General features: G+C 43.5%; 4 protein-coding genes across 4 annotated transcripts; all 4 read left to right on the top strand.

Annotated features, from left to right (window-relative positions):
- Window positions 1-1245: 1245 nt before the first annotated feature.
- PCOAH_00036140 (Uncharacterized protein) lies at window positions 1246-2671 on the top strand (the record flags this gene model as incomplete). The annotated part of the gene is made up of 2 exons (XM_020060405.1): window positions 1246-1276; window positions 1653-2671. 2 exons carry the CDS (start codon window positions 1246-1248, stop codon window positions 2669-2671), a joined length of 1050 nt encoding a protein of 349 aa, XP_019915701.1.
- A 1240-nt stretch (window positions 2672-3911) lies between these two features.
- PCOAH_00036130 (Chaperone) lies at window positions 3912-6064 on the top strand (the record flags this gene model as incomplete). The annotated part of the gene is made up of 3 exons (XM_020060404.1): window positions 3912-4159; window positions 4314-5823; window positions 5943-6064. The coding sequence occupies 2 exons, from the start codon at window positions 4314-4316 to the stop codon at window positions 6062-6064; spliced, it is 1632 nt and encodes a 543-aa protein (XP_019915556.1).
- Window positions 6065-8760: 2696 nt separating this feature from the next.
- On the top strand, window positions 8761-10005 carry PCOAH_00036120 (Ornithine aminotransferase; the record flags this gene model as incomplete). The annotated part of the gene is made up of 1 exon (XM_020060403.1): window positions 8761-10005. The coding sequence occupies one exon, from the start codon at window positions 8761-8763 to the stop codon at window positions 10003-10005; it is 1245 nt and encodes a 414-aa protein (XP_019915941.1).
- A 1660-nt stretch (window positions 10006-11665) lies between these two features.
- On the top strand, window positions 11666-14286 carry PCOAH_00036110 (Uncharacterized protein; the record flags this gene model as incomplete). The annotated part of the gene is made up of 2 exons (XM_020060402.1): window positions 11666-14089; window positions 14242-14286. 2 exons carry the CDS (start codon window positions 11666-11668, stop codon window positions 14284-14286), a joined length of 2469 nt encoding a protein of 822 aa, XP_019915785.1.
- Between the last annotated feature and the right edge of the window lie 857 nt (window positions 14287-15143).

The following is a 15143-nucleotide window of genomic DNA, read 5'->3' as shown; positions in this document are numbered from 1 at the left end:
CAGCATACATAGGAAAAAACTTGCGCACATAAACATATGCGTGTATGCACATATATATGTACAATAGGCATGGGTGTATCATCAGTGATTAGATCTGAGGATAGCGTCCAATGCAGATCACCGCGGTTACGCCAATGCGAGGGAGGCCTTTTTTTTTTTTTTTTTTTATCTCCCCTCTTCCCCTCTGCATGGATTTGCCGTCGAACTTGTGACCGGCGTCTCAGCGAGTTCCCCCTGCCGGTTAAAAGGCCACTTTCACTACACCGCTCAACTTGGAAAGACATTTTTTGCTAACGCTGCGTTGGTAGGCAATGTGTGTTCCGTTTGAAGGGGAGGCTAGTCTAAGGGAAAAAAGATCAACCCGTTGTTAGTTAAAAGAAAATAAAAGTGAAATACTCAAATGGACGTTTGTTAGACATCCCCATTAGCTATTCTCGTGACATGTACTTTGAAGCCGAAGGGAAATTTCCGACTTTCATAAACGAATCGATATAGCCCTCCGTGGAACCCCTCTCACAATTTTGCTTCGGTAACCCCACAGATTTTTTTTACCGCACCTTCTCTCCGTGTGAATAGAAAATTCCCTGCCGCTAACCCGTCTGCATAGTTACGTACTCACCCAAAATGCACCTTACCCATTTGTGAGGTTCACATATAAAGGTCTCATTACACGTCTGGGACACCTGCCCGGGCGATGTTCATACACTCGTTTTAGCTCAGCTTAAAAAAAAAAAAATATGGACATTTCCCACGTTGGTTATCCGCCCATTCTCGCCCTATCAAAGATTTAAAAAAAAGAAAAAAAAGAGGAATTCCCAAAGCGTGCCCCTTCCATGTGTACATTTGAAGGGGCGGAAAATTGGACGAACTAGCTAGTGCTATGTTCCCTAATGTGTAAAAAAATTATGTAGAGGTATTTTCGCGCCTTTCCCTCGACGTGACTCACTAGCGCTTGGAAGATCGCCGTACTTCCGATTGGCTACATGGGCAAAGTGCAAAAAGAAAAAAAAAGAAAAAAAAAAGAAATGGAAAAAGGGGAAAAGTTAAAAAGGAAATAGTCTTTACTCTGCCAATTTTTCACTTTGGAATATTCCCTTCATATTGTGTATTTATGCTTTCTATTTTTTCACATTTTTTCCCCTTCGACATATGTCCAACCAGGGAGGACCATTCCACACACTTCCACTTTGCCAATTTGACCACTGTACTTACAAATTTGAGTAACTTCCCCCCTGCCTTCAAAGGATGGATGAGTTCAGTGACCTAAACAGATCAGGTATAAGCCCTTTTTTTCCACACACATACATATGTAATATAATCGTGGTGGGAATTCACGATGATACTTCAGTGGGGAAAATTACCACTATGTGAATGTGTCTCCTCTTGTTGCAACTGTTTTGTGTCCACTTGTATTTTTATATGAACGGTTCATAAAAAATGGATAGAAAAAAAAAAAAAAAAAAAAAAAAAAATTAGCTAGCTGTATGAACCGTTCAGGCAAAATTGGTGTATGGTCATGCATAAGTGAAAAATCGTGCTTCGCTACACAGATGATTGTTCGTTTTGAGGAGTGATTTAGACCTTTTTTTTTTTTATCCTTTTCCGTTGACTCACTTATCCTGTTTGGTTTTTTTGTCTCATCCATTTGTAAGCGGACGATAATGAGGAGTATTCCACGGAGAGCGACTTGAATGAGAAGGAAAATGACGTGAAGGACGCGACGAGTGAAATGGACAGGGAGGCGATGAGTGACGTGGAGAAGGAGGCAGTGAGTGAAGTAGAGGGGGAGACGATAAGTGATGTGGAGAAGGAAGCGATAAGTGACGTGGAAAATACCTTAAATGACGAGCAGAAGGAAACCGCAAGTGATGCAGAAAGGGAATTGCTTCACGAGGTCGAAGAAGAGGACGTACACGACAAAGAGGAGGAAGATTTACAGGACGATGATGAGGATGTATTACAGGACGATGATGAGGATGTATTACAGGACGCTGAAGAAGACGTCTTACAGGACGATGAAGGGGACGACTTAGACGACGTCAAAAGCATCAACGAAGAGGATGTCGAACAGGTTGCGCCAAACACGGGTATGATGAACGACCCTGTAGTAAGTGGCGGCGTCTACCAAAGTGACGATCACCACCATGGTGACGACCCCGACGGAGCGAACCACCTCTTTCAAGACCCGCAAGAAATCGGTTCCAGCGAAGACACACACAAAAAGGAGGATGATTACTCTCACACCCTGAATGAACCTCCCACCCACAAAGAACAATTCAGTGAAACCATGAACGAAACAAATAATCCCCCCAGTAATGGTGAGGGCAAAAATGACCAGATCAACAAAGATACCTTTCCCTCCTTGGATCCCATCGAATTTGACAAAAAAAGATATGAACACTTTTTAATATACCCATCGTATCAGAAAAACATGAGTTTATCTGAAGGCATTAATAAAAAGCTTACCTTCCCTTCTTTGTCTCCTACAGATTTTCCTATTCCTGGAAAGGAGGAAGAAAGCATCACCATGTATCATTTCAACCCTGAAAAATTTGGGTACAAATACAATAACGGCTTGAATCCTTCTGAGGGCTACTTGCTGATTTACCCCCACGTATCCCACCACTCCGTGCCCCCCAAAATTAAGAAAAAAAAACTGCGCTGTTGTTAGGGCGGGTCTAGGGTCGTACACATAGGTGCGGTGTTGCCCGACGCGGTCGTGGTGAAGCAGTGGGGCACACCTGCCGATTTATGCACTCCTACCGACCACATTTGTAGTTATGCGCATTTTCCCCCCATTTACATACACCCCTGCACCATCCCGCTAACGTGGCTGGCTGCACATAGGGTGAACCAATTGAATTGCCCCGTTTTTTCCCCCACGCATGAACTGTTACGAACTGTTAACCTGTTGTATGAAATGAACATGTCATCCCGTGCACAGTTGCTGTGTGCCCCATTTGGTCATCACTCCCCCCCTGCTTGGCAGTCCCAGTTTGGCTACCCCTACAAGTGTGCATAATTTGAACAAAAAAAAAAATTATCAACAAATGGGATCCTATTGGTCATGGGCTCACACGTGTAGGCAGCTTGAATGGCGCTTCCCTTGTTCCGTTTGGCTTCGCAAAGATGTGGCGTCCTCCACCCCCAAGCCGCTCCTCCTTCAAATTGACTTAAAAGCCACTTAATATAGGATAATTAAGAATGTCTCTTTTTCACCACTGCACATGGTGCGGGCGTTTCAAACCAAAGAGACGCTCTGCCGTGCATTCTGCTATTCAAAAAAGGGAATGGAAAGAAAGGCGCATGGGGCGAGGTAGCCCATTTCATGCCTCCCAAGTTTCTGTTATATGTACTCCTTTGTAGGTTCCTCCCCGTGGGTGGTTAAAATGGGAGAGAAGGTTGGAGGATGGATTAACATTGTGGGTCACCTTTCAATTAGAACTCCTCGTTTGGGGTGGCAGTGGACGCCCTGCTCTACGGGCTCAGCAGCTTTCACCCGCGGAATTACAGTCCCCTCCACGAATACTTCTTCAACAGAGTGCCCCCTTACCCAATGCTCGCTGTTAACAAATTACGACCCGGTCCTGCTCCACAATTAGGCTAACAGGAAATGCACGCGCGGAGTAGCATGAACGGGTGCTATCACATGTACGTTTTTTTTTTTTTTTTTTTTTTGCGTAGTTCGGCGCAATTATTCACCCCATGGGAGTATCGCCTTGGTGGGCTTGCGCTCTACAAGGAGAGTACCGTCCCGCCGGCAAACGTGGGTGCATTTTTATGTCGCCCCCAGGCGCGCTTACAAATTTCGCTTCCGCGTCGTTCCACAAAAGAAAGGGAAGAAAATGTTAACAAAGTAGCAGGACTAAAGACCTAACAGCGGAAAAAGTAATAACATAAAAAAAGGGGAGAAAAAAAGAAAAAAAAAAGCGTGCCAAGAGGGGAAAAGAAAGTGACCGCCCATTTAGCGCACAGCTGAGAGGAAGCCCTTGAAGGCAGCCACACAGAACAGGCAAAACTGACGAAACGTAACATAAAGCGTCGCCTATTACCAACCAGCCGAGCAGCTCACAGCCGAATAGTTGACCTGCCGAACAAGTGACTATCTGATCAATTGAAGGAACCTTTTTTTTTTCCACCCCGCTGCAAGTTTGGAAAGGTAAGTCCCAGCTGCGGAAGGAAAGGGGCGCACAAGTACGCTGCTCCCACGCATGTTGCTTCCACGTATTCATGGACCTGTTCATTCACGTGGTTACCTATTCGCATACGCTTCGCTTCGACACGCCCTGCTTGTATACACCGCTTCTCTGCAGATGTCCATCCACCTGCTGAACAAGAAGGCGGACAGCCTCCGCTCCACGAACGTGCTGCTGACCAATATAAACGCGAGCAAAGGAATGTATGAAATAATAAAGAGCAACTTGGGTCCCAAGGGGAGCTACAAAATGCTTGTGAGTGGCTCCGGGGCTATCAAAATTACCAAGGATGGAAATGTTCTGCTTAACGAAATGATGATTCAACACCCAACAGCTAGCATGCTGAGTCGAATCTGCTCCTCAATCGATGAGACGTTAGGAGATGGGTCCAGCAGTAACCTCATCGTAGCGACGTCCCTAATATACCTATCAGAGAAGTACATTCTGTATGAAAGTATTCACCCAAGGATTATCACCCAAGGGTTCGATCAAGCGAAGGAGATTCTTCTACACGTACTAGATTCGATGAAGATACCAATAAATGTGAAGCAACAATTCGATAAGGAACTACTTTACAACGTTGCGAAGACGTGCGTTCGAACGAAACTGCCCATCCCATTGGCAGATAAGTTGGCAGACGATTTAGTGGAGAGCGTAAAAATTATTTACAACCCGGAGAAGCAGATAGATCTTCACATGGTCGAAATAATGGATATAAAAAAAAATATGAGCATAAACACAAAGTTGGTGAGAGGGATGGTTTTAGACCATGGATGTAGGCATCCCAATATGCCAAACAAACTTACCAAATGCTTCACCCTAGTGCTGAACGTTAGCTTGGAGTATGAAAAGAGTGAAGTCTTTTCGTCATTTGTTTATTCCAATGCGGAGGATAGAGATAAGCTGGTCGAATCGGAAAGGAAATTCACAGATGATAAGGTGAAGAAAATTATTGAGCTGAAAAAAAGCATCATAGAAAAAAAGTTTAAAGAAACCAACGAAGTGTACAACTTTGCTGTGTTCAATCAGAAGGGAATCGATCCCATCAGCTTGGACCTGTTGGCAAAGGAAAATATTATGGCCCTGAGACGAATTAAGAGAAGAAACCTAGAACGCATAGTCCTCTGCTGTGGTGGAAATGCCTGCAACAATGTCTACGATTTGACAGAGGAAGATGTAGGTTATGCAGGACTCGTCTACGAAATATGCATCAACGATGAGAAATATACCTTCATTGAAGACGTGGTGAACCCTAAGAGCTGCACCTTGTATATTCAAGCCCCTAATGACTACACCATTAAGCAAATAAAGGATGCCATTCGAGATGGACTTAGGAGTATAAAGAATGCAATCGAAGATCAGTGTGTTATTTCTGGCGCTGGGTCTTTTGAAATTATGGCCTATTGTAAACTAAAAGAGGAAGAGAAAAAAATGAAAGGAAAACAAAAGTTCTCTTTCGATGTTTATGCAAATAGCTTGCTCAATATTCCTAAGATTCTCCTCGAAAATAGTGGACTCGATATTCATGAGAAGCTTTTCAATGTGATCGACAAATACATGGCCGACCAGTCAGAACCCCTTGGACTCGATTTGGATACTGGCGAACCCATTATCGCCCATTTGAAGGGTAATTAGTTGAAACGAATTGGGTGGCGTACCTACCATATGAGCGCCCGAAGTGTGATACATATACTGTCCATTCGAACATGTGTACCTTAATTATGCCCACTTGTTTACCCCTTGCAGGCATATATGACAACTACTGTGTGAAGAAGCAAATCATCTCCATCGCTACGGCCATTTCGCAGCAGATCCTCCTCGTCGACGAGATCATACGCGCGGGAAAGTCCATGGGCGAGGAGAAGTAAAAGGGGAACAAGGAAGCCGTCAGGACAGGCAAACCGACTAGCAAACCAAACCAAAAGGATAACACCCCCTTGATAACCCTGTTAATACGCACCAGAGAGGAGACGCCATTTGTGAATCCCCTTTTCACGAAACGATGAGCGCCACGCACCCCGCTCGTGTGCACCACACAGAGTGTACATACAAACCAACACAGGAACGATGACGACTGCACAGCAGCGTTTCCGCGTTTCCATTTTTTGCTCACCCCACCAAACGGAAGTGATGCTCCTTGTATTGTGTTCCTTTCCTCTTTCTCCTTCCCCCAAACGAAGGAGAAAAAAAAAAAAAAAAAAAAAAAAACAGCCACAAAGGACATACGATTTTGCGCGTGTGCCTTTACGTGTGCATAATTTAACATTCATGCATGTGTATATACATGCACGCGAATCTAAATGAGTAATCCAAAACGACCACTCCTCAGGGTTTCCAATAACGCGGTAACAGCATGGCAACATTGCCACATGGGACATGCTTGAAAAGCTCCTCTAATTATAAAGCCCCCACGCGGTAATAAAAACCAAAAGATTGGTCACCCAGGGAATGCAAAAAAAAATACGTGAGGGACGCTCCACCGGTATGTTTATGCACACCGCTTAAAAACGGAATAGAGAAAAAATTACCCTTTTCCATCGTCACGAAGGTTACATAGGTCAGTTCACCATCTCTGCGGTAGTGCTAACGTAGGAGCAGGTACAAATGGCACAGTGTTGCAAATTGGTAGGTATTTTTTTTTCTTTTAAAATTCGCATCCACCTTGGAATGCACCATCAGTAAGGGAAAACAAAATAAATCAACCTAGAGAAGCTGGTTTTGTTCGATGAGGATTACTCTGCCGCGAATACGTCACCACTGCTGCAAGGATGTTTCGCCTCTTTGTGTGTATATGGGCGAGCTTCCGCGCTGCAAAACAAATAGCGTAAATACCCTTTTATTACATGAACGAAAGCTGTGCACTTTGGCCCATAAAATGCGGAAGTAATAATATGCACATGGGGGTGGGGGATATGCTGGAAAAGGCCTTCTCTTCTTTTTCCTTCGGTAAGAGAACAAGTTGCACGTACGCGATTCACCCCGAGGTTCCCCACTAGCTCATACGTTCATAAAAAGCAGCTACACGTAAAGCATCTATAACACCCTACCCCTATACAATTTTTAGCACATAAAAATCGCCTATTCTTAAAGCGCACCTCTACATGCAAAAAAAAAAAAAATATATATATATATATACAGAAATGTATATATAAACATGCACAGATATGTAGGTAATCCCCTCGCGGTTCATCTCCCGTAGAACCCATGCAGCACATGCGATGCGCTTTGTGCAATGGAAGTTGCATTTTATTTTCTTGTATCCCCCTACAGTGCACGCAGGATAAGGTTAAAGTATGCATGCCACCGGGGAGTATAAGTGCAACTGTGCTGCGAATGCTCTAAACAACCGTATGAGTGCACCACTCCGGGTGCATCACTTTTATGCATGCTTGGAGAAATTTGCACGTTTGAGCTATATAAACCCCCTGAACCCCATATCGTATGGGTGAATACGCGCATACTGAACATGCACAAGCGCATAAAATAAATTATTCATTATATTTAGATCCCCTCCTTCCAAGTTACAACTATTTTTCGCTAAATTAAAAAAAAAAAAGAACGTAGCGAAGAGCGAAAGTATATTTTAATTAAAAAAAAATAACCCCAAATTATAAACCTAAACTGTAATTCTTACACCCAAACGCATCGAAACTAAAATTTTTCCTTTCATCCTTGTATACATTAAAACAACATCATTTCACTTTAAAAAACAACAAAAGTTACCCAATTTTCCGCTAATTTTTTACACATACTTTAGAAGCAATTCACCACTTTGCCCCTTTCAACGAAAGAAGTAAAACTCTCTTTGTGACTTTCCGAGCACCCGTGCCCCCCTAAGTAATACAACTATCCTAGCTTAAAATCTACACATACATTTTTAATACCTGAGGAAAGAAAAAATTCATTTGCGCGAAATAGTTTTATATGTTCCTGCGCGCGCATTGGCGGAGGAATATACCAGTTGTACATGTTGTTCTAATTAGATGAACTCCACCGCGCATACGTGATACCCCCATGCCAGCCCGCACCCCCTCCATCTATACCCTACCCTATTTAACCCCTACAGATAAGCATCACACTTTAGCACATTTCTCCATACAAGGAAAATAATCCCGTATCGCTGCGTATACTCCTTTTTTACGCTACGTTTTTCCACCCCGCTTTTCCAGCCTTTATTTGCATTATTTTTTCCCAACTAAACTGTAAGTTTTGACACATAAGCTTAATCTGAGCAGCTGTGTTGGTGTGCGTCGAGCGTTACAACATACCAAGGGGGCCACTGCGTGTACGTGTATCTCTTCGCACGCTCATATTTTGTGCCGCGTCGCCTATTTTTTTTTTTTTTTTTTTTTTCGAAGCGAGCAAAATAGCTAACTGAGCTAGCTAAAATATACAGTTTTTTTTTTCTTCTCCAAAAATGTATGAACGTTCATAATTTTTTTTTTTTTTGCAAACTTGTCCCTTCATGGCCTTCCCCCCCATACACATTTGCCTAACCTTGTCATTTGCTTATTCGTTTGTTCTAATTTCTTCCCCCTTCGCCCCCCCCCACTGTAGAGCCAAAATGGACTTCGTAAAAGAACTCAAGAGCAGCCAAGACTACATGAACAACGAGTTGACCTATGGAGCACACAACTACGACCCAATCCCCGTTGTGCTCAAGAGAGGAAGTGGTGTTTTTGTGTATGACATCGAAGATAGGAGGTACTACGATTTCTTGTCGGCATACTCATCCGTAAACCAGGGTCACTGCCACCCCAACATCCTGAATGCAATGATAAATCAAGCCAAAAAATTAACAATATGCAGCAGAGCATTTTTTAGCGACTCCCTCGGTGTGTGCGAAAGGTACCTGACCACCTTATTTGGCTACGACAAAGTCTTAATGATGAATACAGGAGCAGAGGCCAACGAGACAGCATATAAAATGTGCAGAAAGTGGGGTTATGAAGTGAAGAAAATACCAGAGAATGAAGCCAAAATTATTGTGTGCAACAATAACTTCTCTGGAAGAACTTTAGGATGTGTGTCAGCTTCTACTGATAGGAAATGTAAAAACAATTTTGGCCCCTTTGTTCCAAACTTCCAAAAAGTTCCATACGACGATTTGGAAGCATTAGAAGCCGAACTCCAAGACCCAAATGTGTGTGCATTTGTTGTTGAGCCAATCCAAGGAGAAGCCGGAGTTATCCTTCCATCCGATGGGTACTTCAAAGGAGTGGAACGACTGTGCAAAAAGTACAATGTCCTTTTCGTAGCCGACGAAGTACAAACAGGATTAGGAAGAACAGGAAAATTGTTATGTACTCACCACTATGATGTGAAACCTGATGTGATTCTTCTTGGTAAGGCCCTTTCAGGTGGTCATTACCCCATTTCAGCTATTTTGGCTAACAATGACGTTATGTTGGTGTTGAAACCAGGTGAGCATGGATCTACCTATGGAGGCAACCCCCTTGCTGCTGCCATTTGCGTAGAATCGCTCAATGTTTTAATTAATGAGAAGCTTAGCGAAAATGCAGAAAGGTTAGGTGGACCATTCTTAGAGGCTTTAAAGAGAGAACTGAAAGGCAGCAAAATCGTTCGTGAAGTTAGAGGACGAGGTTTACTCTGTGCTATTGAGTTCAAGAATGACCTCGTCAACGTGTGGGACATCTGCTTGAAATTTAAGGAAAATGGACTCATCACTAGATCTGTGCATGATAAGACCGTTCGATTGACCCCACCACTTTGCATCACCAAGGAGCAGCTCGATGAATGTTTGGAAATCATTTCCAAGACGGTGAAATATTTTGACGACAGGTTGTAAAGCTGTTCCATCGTGTAACATTTTTTCTGCCCCTGTAGGAGAAATGAACCGTTACCTGTTGTACTGCAGATGAGAGTTTTTTTTTTTCTTCTTTTTTTTCCTCATTCTGCAATCCCGCATACGTCTTATTTACCTCTCTTTCTTTATCTCTCCGAAAGCACGAAAAGGGTTTTTTCGGCTCAATGTGTCAGCTGTATTAGTGCACATGCACACATTCGTAAGCGCCTTCCCCTCAGTATGTGTTTTGCTGCTACATTATAGTGAAGTGATTTCCTATGTAGTTTTTTCCGCGCCTATCCCTTTCTTTGCTTTTTCCGTAGCGTGTAGCTTTTGACATAAGTTTTGCCGCACGACGTTTTCCGTTTTTAACTTTTCTTTCTTTTTCCTTTTTTTTTTTTTTTTTTTTCCCTAATTTCCGCACCCCCTTGATGAACTTTTATGCCTACTTCATCCCCGTCTGCTCTTCAAATTTCTTTGTATGCGTTCTGACCTCCCTATTGTTCTTTCGTCCGTCGGGTGAAAAATGCCCTTCTGCCCTGCCTTGCCGATCTCTTTCATCCCATGCGCTTCCTTCACCCAGCGGAACCCCATCATCTGCCGTCCCTCCTCCAGTTTTCCAGAAGTGAAACTCCACAACTGAAACTACGATACTTTTATGCTTTTCTTAATTTCTAACAATTTTCCTACGTTCGAGGTTTCGGACCTTCGTCCCCAGGACGTCCGTTTATTTTCTTCCCCCCCTTTTTTTCTTTCCCACCTCGCTGACTATACTTGCCATTTCGTTAGAGATCTAGGGCACTTGTCTGATAGCGGAGGGTTTCTTTTTTCCACTGTTCTTCGATCTCTCGAAGCTTCCTTCTTTCTCTGTCCTCGCCCCATGCCCGTTGTGCCACCCATTCTAGCTGCCTTTTATTTGCATGAGGGCCACACGTTTTTCTTTGTGTGAGTCCGTTTTGTCCATTTCTTTCATGCGCATGAACACTTCCGCACGGCCATTCGCTTGGGCGATAAGGCTAAACTTACAACGTCGGGATGATTCCCCTAAACGAATAGGCCATTTGTACCACTTGCACTTACAACCATTGAGGGGCACACCGCGTGCATACAGGAATATATGCACATGTGCATGCACGTGTGTACATATTTTTTTTTTTTTTTTTTTTCTTCTTCACGTGGCAGCACGCAAGAAAGAGTTGTTTTATAAGGTCCTGCCCCCGTGCCACGAACTTTGGTTTTTAAGTTGGACCATGCGATGAAAAGCATGGCATGGTCAGAACTGTTGGGTGAGCGATTTTCCGACTGAGTTGCCTAACAAGTGACCGAACGGTAGCCGTGTAGGATGATTGACCAACGAACTAGTCGACCCGCTTTAAATCGATAATATGCACTGCATCGCGATTTTTTTTTTTTTTTTTTTTTTTCTTCTCCCCAACGCTATTTTTTTAACCAATAGTGCAGGCCTCCGCGCCTGAGATGTACTTCCTAAGTTGGCTGGAGCATCTTCCCCTGCGGTGGCACATGCAAAAGGGAGTTCTCCATGGTTTGACGCTCCTCCGTTAACGTACGTTTAGATAAGCAAATAAACAGCTCTATTTATGTTGTGTATGAGCATTAGTTAGGTTCCCCCCATTCAATCTTGCATCAATGCTGTGCGGCCAACATGGAGAACCCCCCTACGGAAGACGCGGTCACACTGCAGTACACAGGGCAGTACGCAATGCACAAAAACGAAGTCGAAAACGAGCTCAAAAGGGATATCAAAAATGTAGTGCAAAATGATGAGGAAGACATAACCAACTTTATAGTTAGCAAAAAAATGAACTTGACAAAAGAGAAAAATGAAAACGTAAAAAATATGAAAAAATTAATTTCAAAACATCCAGACATTTTTATCAAGTCCTCCATCCTGTCGAGGGAGTTCCAACAAAATGTCCAGGACATCCAAATTGTTGTCGATGAATTGAGGAGTAATTGCGAAAAAATAGTGGCCTTGTTCGAGGAGGGTCATCATAAGAGCAGCTTGGAGGGCATTAACCTTGCCAGTAGTCTACATGACAGCACAAGGAGTGGCCTCCCTGCAGACATGCTAAAAATTCCTTTAATAATTCACCGGAGTAATGAGAAGGGGGACGTGCACGAAAGCATGAAGTATTTACCCCTGTGTGGAAGAGTTAAATCATACCTGTGTGCATTGTGCAACTGCGAAACGAATGAGCGCAATTTGGGGAACTACCTACGGAGTTATAAAAAAAAACTCAACAAGGAAATAAGGAAAACGAGGGAACTTATCTCCCACTTGGTCATGAAATGTGAAGATGTGGACACCTTGAAAGTATACCTTCAATATCTGGCAAACATACGAGATTATTTTTTGTTACCTCCAGGAGGAGTAACAACGAATGAAAAGTTTTCTAGCGAAATGAAAAATGGTGAAAATTGCCTGAACGGGTCAGGTGAAAAATGGGAAAACAACATGACCCGTTCAGGCAGTTTCTCTAATTGCAAAGACGGGAGAATGACGAACGAAGAGTACACGCGGCACACATTCTTAACGCTCAAGCACTTTCGCATACTTCAGTCGGTGAGGGAACAACTGGAGAAAAAAATAAGCAAGCGAAGAACGAACAACTCGTTCAGTGCACATGAAATTGTCCAAATATTTTTGCATGAAATTGCAAACTTGAAAAACAGCTACGAGAGGCTGTTTCATTCTGTGGACGCCAATCTCTTTAGGCACGTGGTGTTTCTTTACTATTTCGCGCTTTCCCTCGTGCATATAAAGATTAAGCAGGGGAGTAGTGCCCCACTAGGGGGAGGCGCGAACAAGCTCGTTGCAGAGAATCTGGATGTAGTGAAGCACGACGCAAAGACTCGTGAGGGCAGTACACACCACACGAATACATACAGCCAGAATTTGCTGAACAAACTCAACAGAGAGTACATCGCAGGTGAATTGGCAAACTGTACGAATGAGGCGAACGTGTCTTCCAGACAGACCAACATCGAAGAAGGGGAGCAATCCCCCCTGCACCTTTTTTCCAACGAAAGGTACCCCTTTGTAAATGTAAATAGCGCCCTTTTCAACTACATGTATTACTGCGTTTTCTTCAAATGTGAAAAGGAAGTTTGTTTCAATCCAGGAGGGAGCGAACATGAGGAGGAAAAAATGCCCCATTGTGGGAAAAATCAGACGGCACCTCCCCATACGAAAAAAAAAATCAATGCGAAAGAAAAGCCACACGAGTGTGCAAATACGTCACATAAAAATCACTGCTCTTGGGTGAATTCCTTATACGAGGAGGGAAACACAAAATGGAAACGAAAAAAAAAAAATGAAAAGACAACAAAAATGAAGCACAACATGTTTACCCACTACATATCAATACAGGCGTTGGTTCAGAAGGGAAGGATAAAAGACTCAGTGCAAGATTTGTTCCAGTGTCGAAAGAGTGGTGAACAAACTGCCTTCTCGGAGGAGAATAAAAAGTCCATTTTCATAACGGGGTTAAACGCGCCTGTCCTTCTTGATAGCATTTTAAATAAAATTTTTATGCTGTACGTTTACCATTTTTTGGAGAAAACCAATTTTCATTTTTATGAAAGCGTTTTATTTTTTGATGAAAGTGAGCAGGAGGAGTTTGCTCAGCCGGGGAAGAACATCCTATGGGTCTTGCGCGAGCACCTGCACAGTCGAAGGGGGGGTCCTGTTCAGCTGCAGCAGGACCCTGAAGGGAATAACACGCTGAAGGACCGCCTGGGTGAAACCCGGGAACCCTCCCTGCAGTTCGCGCAACACACGCTGAAGCACGCCTTCCTAAACTCCTACTTCCTCAACCTCCTGTTCATCCTAAAAAGCATAAAGCACTACGTAGACAAGTCGATAACCTACACGATCATATTCCTGTTCGAGGACTCATTCAAGAGGGTCATAAAAAAATTGGTGATGATTTATTTGGGGAACCAAAATATGTACCTTAAGTATTCTACTTTTCACTTAATCATGGAGTCACTTTTTAAGACCATTTTCCCCTTCACCTTTTTGTTCCTCTCGCATGTTTTCCAAGTGGACACCTCCAGTTCGACGGTGGGGATGATCAATCCAGATGGGCCTTACCCATTTATGCATACCGAGAAGTTATCTCATTGGGGGGGTTATCCGTGGGGTACATATGTGGCCCACTTACTCATTACTGTCTTATTAACTATATTATTTTTATTTTTTTTTCCCCCTTTCAGGAGAGCATCTTTAATGTTCTGGACAGCTACGGAGTTGGAGCGTGAGGGGGCAAGAAGGCCTCCCCAAGGTTTCATCCAAACGACGCGTCCAACTGACCGCCGTGTCCGAACCTTCACTTGTGCACACATGTGCGTACTAAGCAACCCTCCGCTTTCTGATTTATACTTTCCATGAGGAAAACAATTCCAGTGGGCGAGGATTTGTCATTTCCCTGGGGAAGATGCGCCCAGCCGGCTCCTTCCAAGCTGGTTAAGCTTGCTTAACAAGTGACAAACGGGAGGTGATTTTTTTCTTTTTTTCGTTTGGCTCCACTTGGGGTAAGTTGTTTTTTCCCTCTCCATGATCATCAACGTTGTTAAAAGGGATGCACATAATGCAAGGAATTCGGAAGTGCAAAAAAAACACAACTTTACATGCTCCCAAATGGAAGCATAAACCAGGAGCAACTTTTTTGCACAACAAGGCCGTTGGAAAAACCGCGCCAATGGGAAAATGGAACTCCGAGGGGTGTGAACGCATTAGGGGTGAATTCCCCAATTTTGCCATTTGTGGGGTGTTTCGAACTGCTCGTGCGTTAAAGGGGCGGCGCATGGATGTGTTATTGTGTTCCTATATCCCCATACGGAGACGTAGCGTATGCAGCTAGCCAACATGGCAACATCGTTCCGCTTTGCCCAATCGGGCATACAAAAATAAACTCCACGCGATGCACAAAAAAAAAAAAAAAAAAAAAAAATTCAGTTTCTCGCGGGGGTTACACTGTGTTCTGACCTAGCCATGCAGAACACACCAGTTCGTCGCTACTAAGGTGACAAGGGTGGTTGTGATTTATTTTATTTTTCTTTTCCTATCATTGGGAGGGGTGATGAATGCGTAGGATGTTTATGTCAAAAGGGAAAAA

This window comes from Plasmodium coatneyi, chromosome 11, assembly GCF_001680005.1.
Source record: "Plasmodium coatneyi strain Hackeri chromosome 11, complete sequence".
NCBI lineage: Eukaryota > Apicomplexa > Aconoidasida > Haemosporida > Plasmodiidae > Plasmodium > Plasmodium coatneyi.
This window is presented reverse-complemented; position numbering and strand designations above follow the sequence as displayed.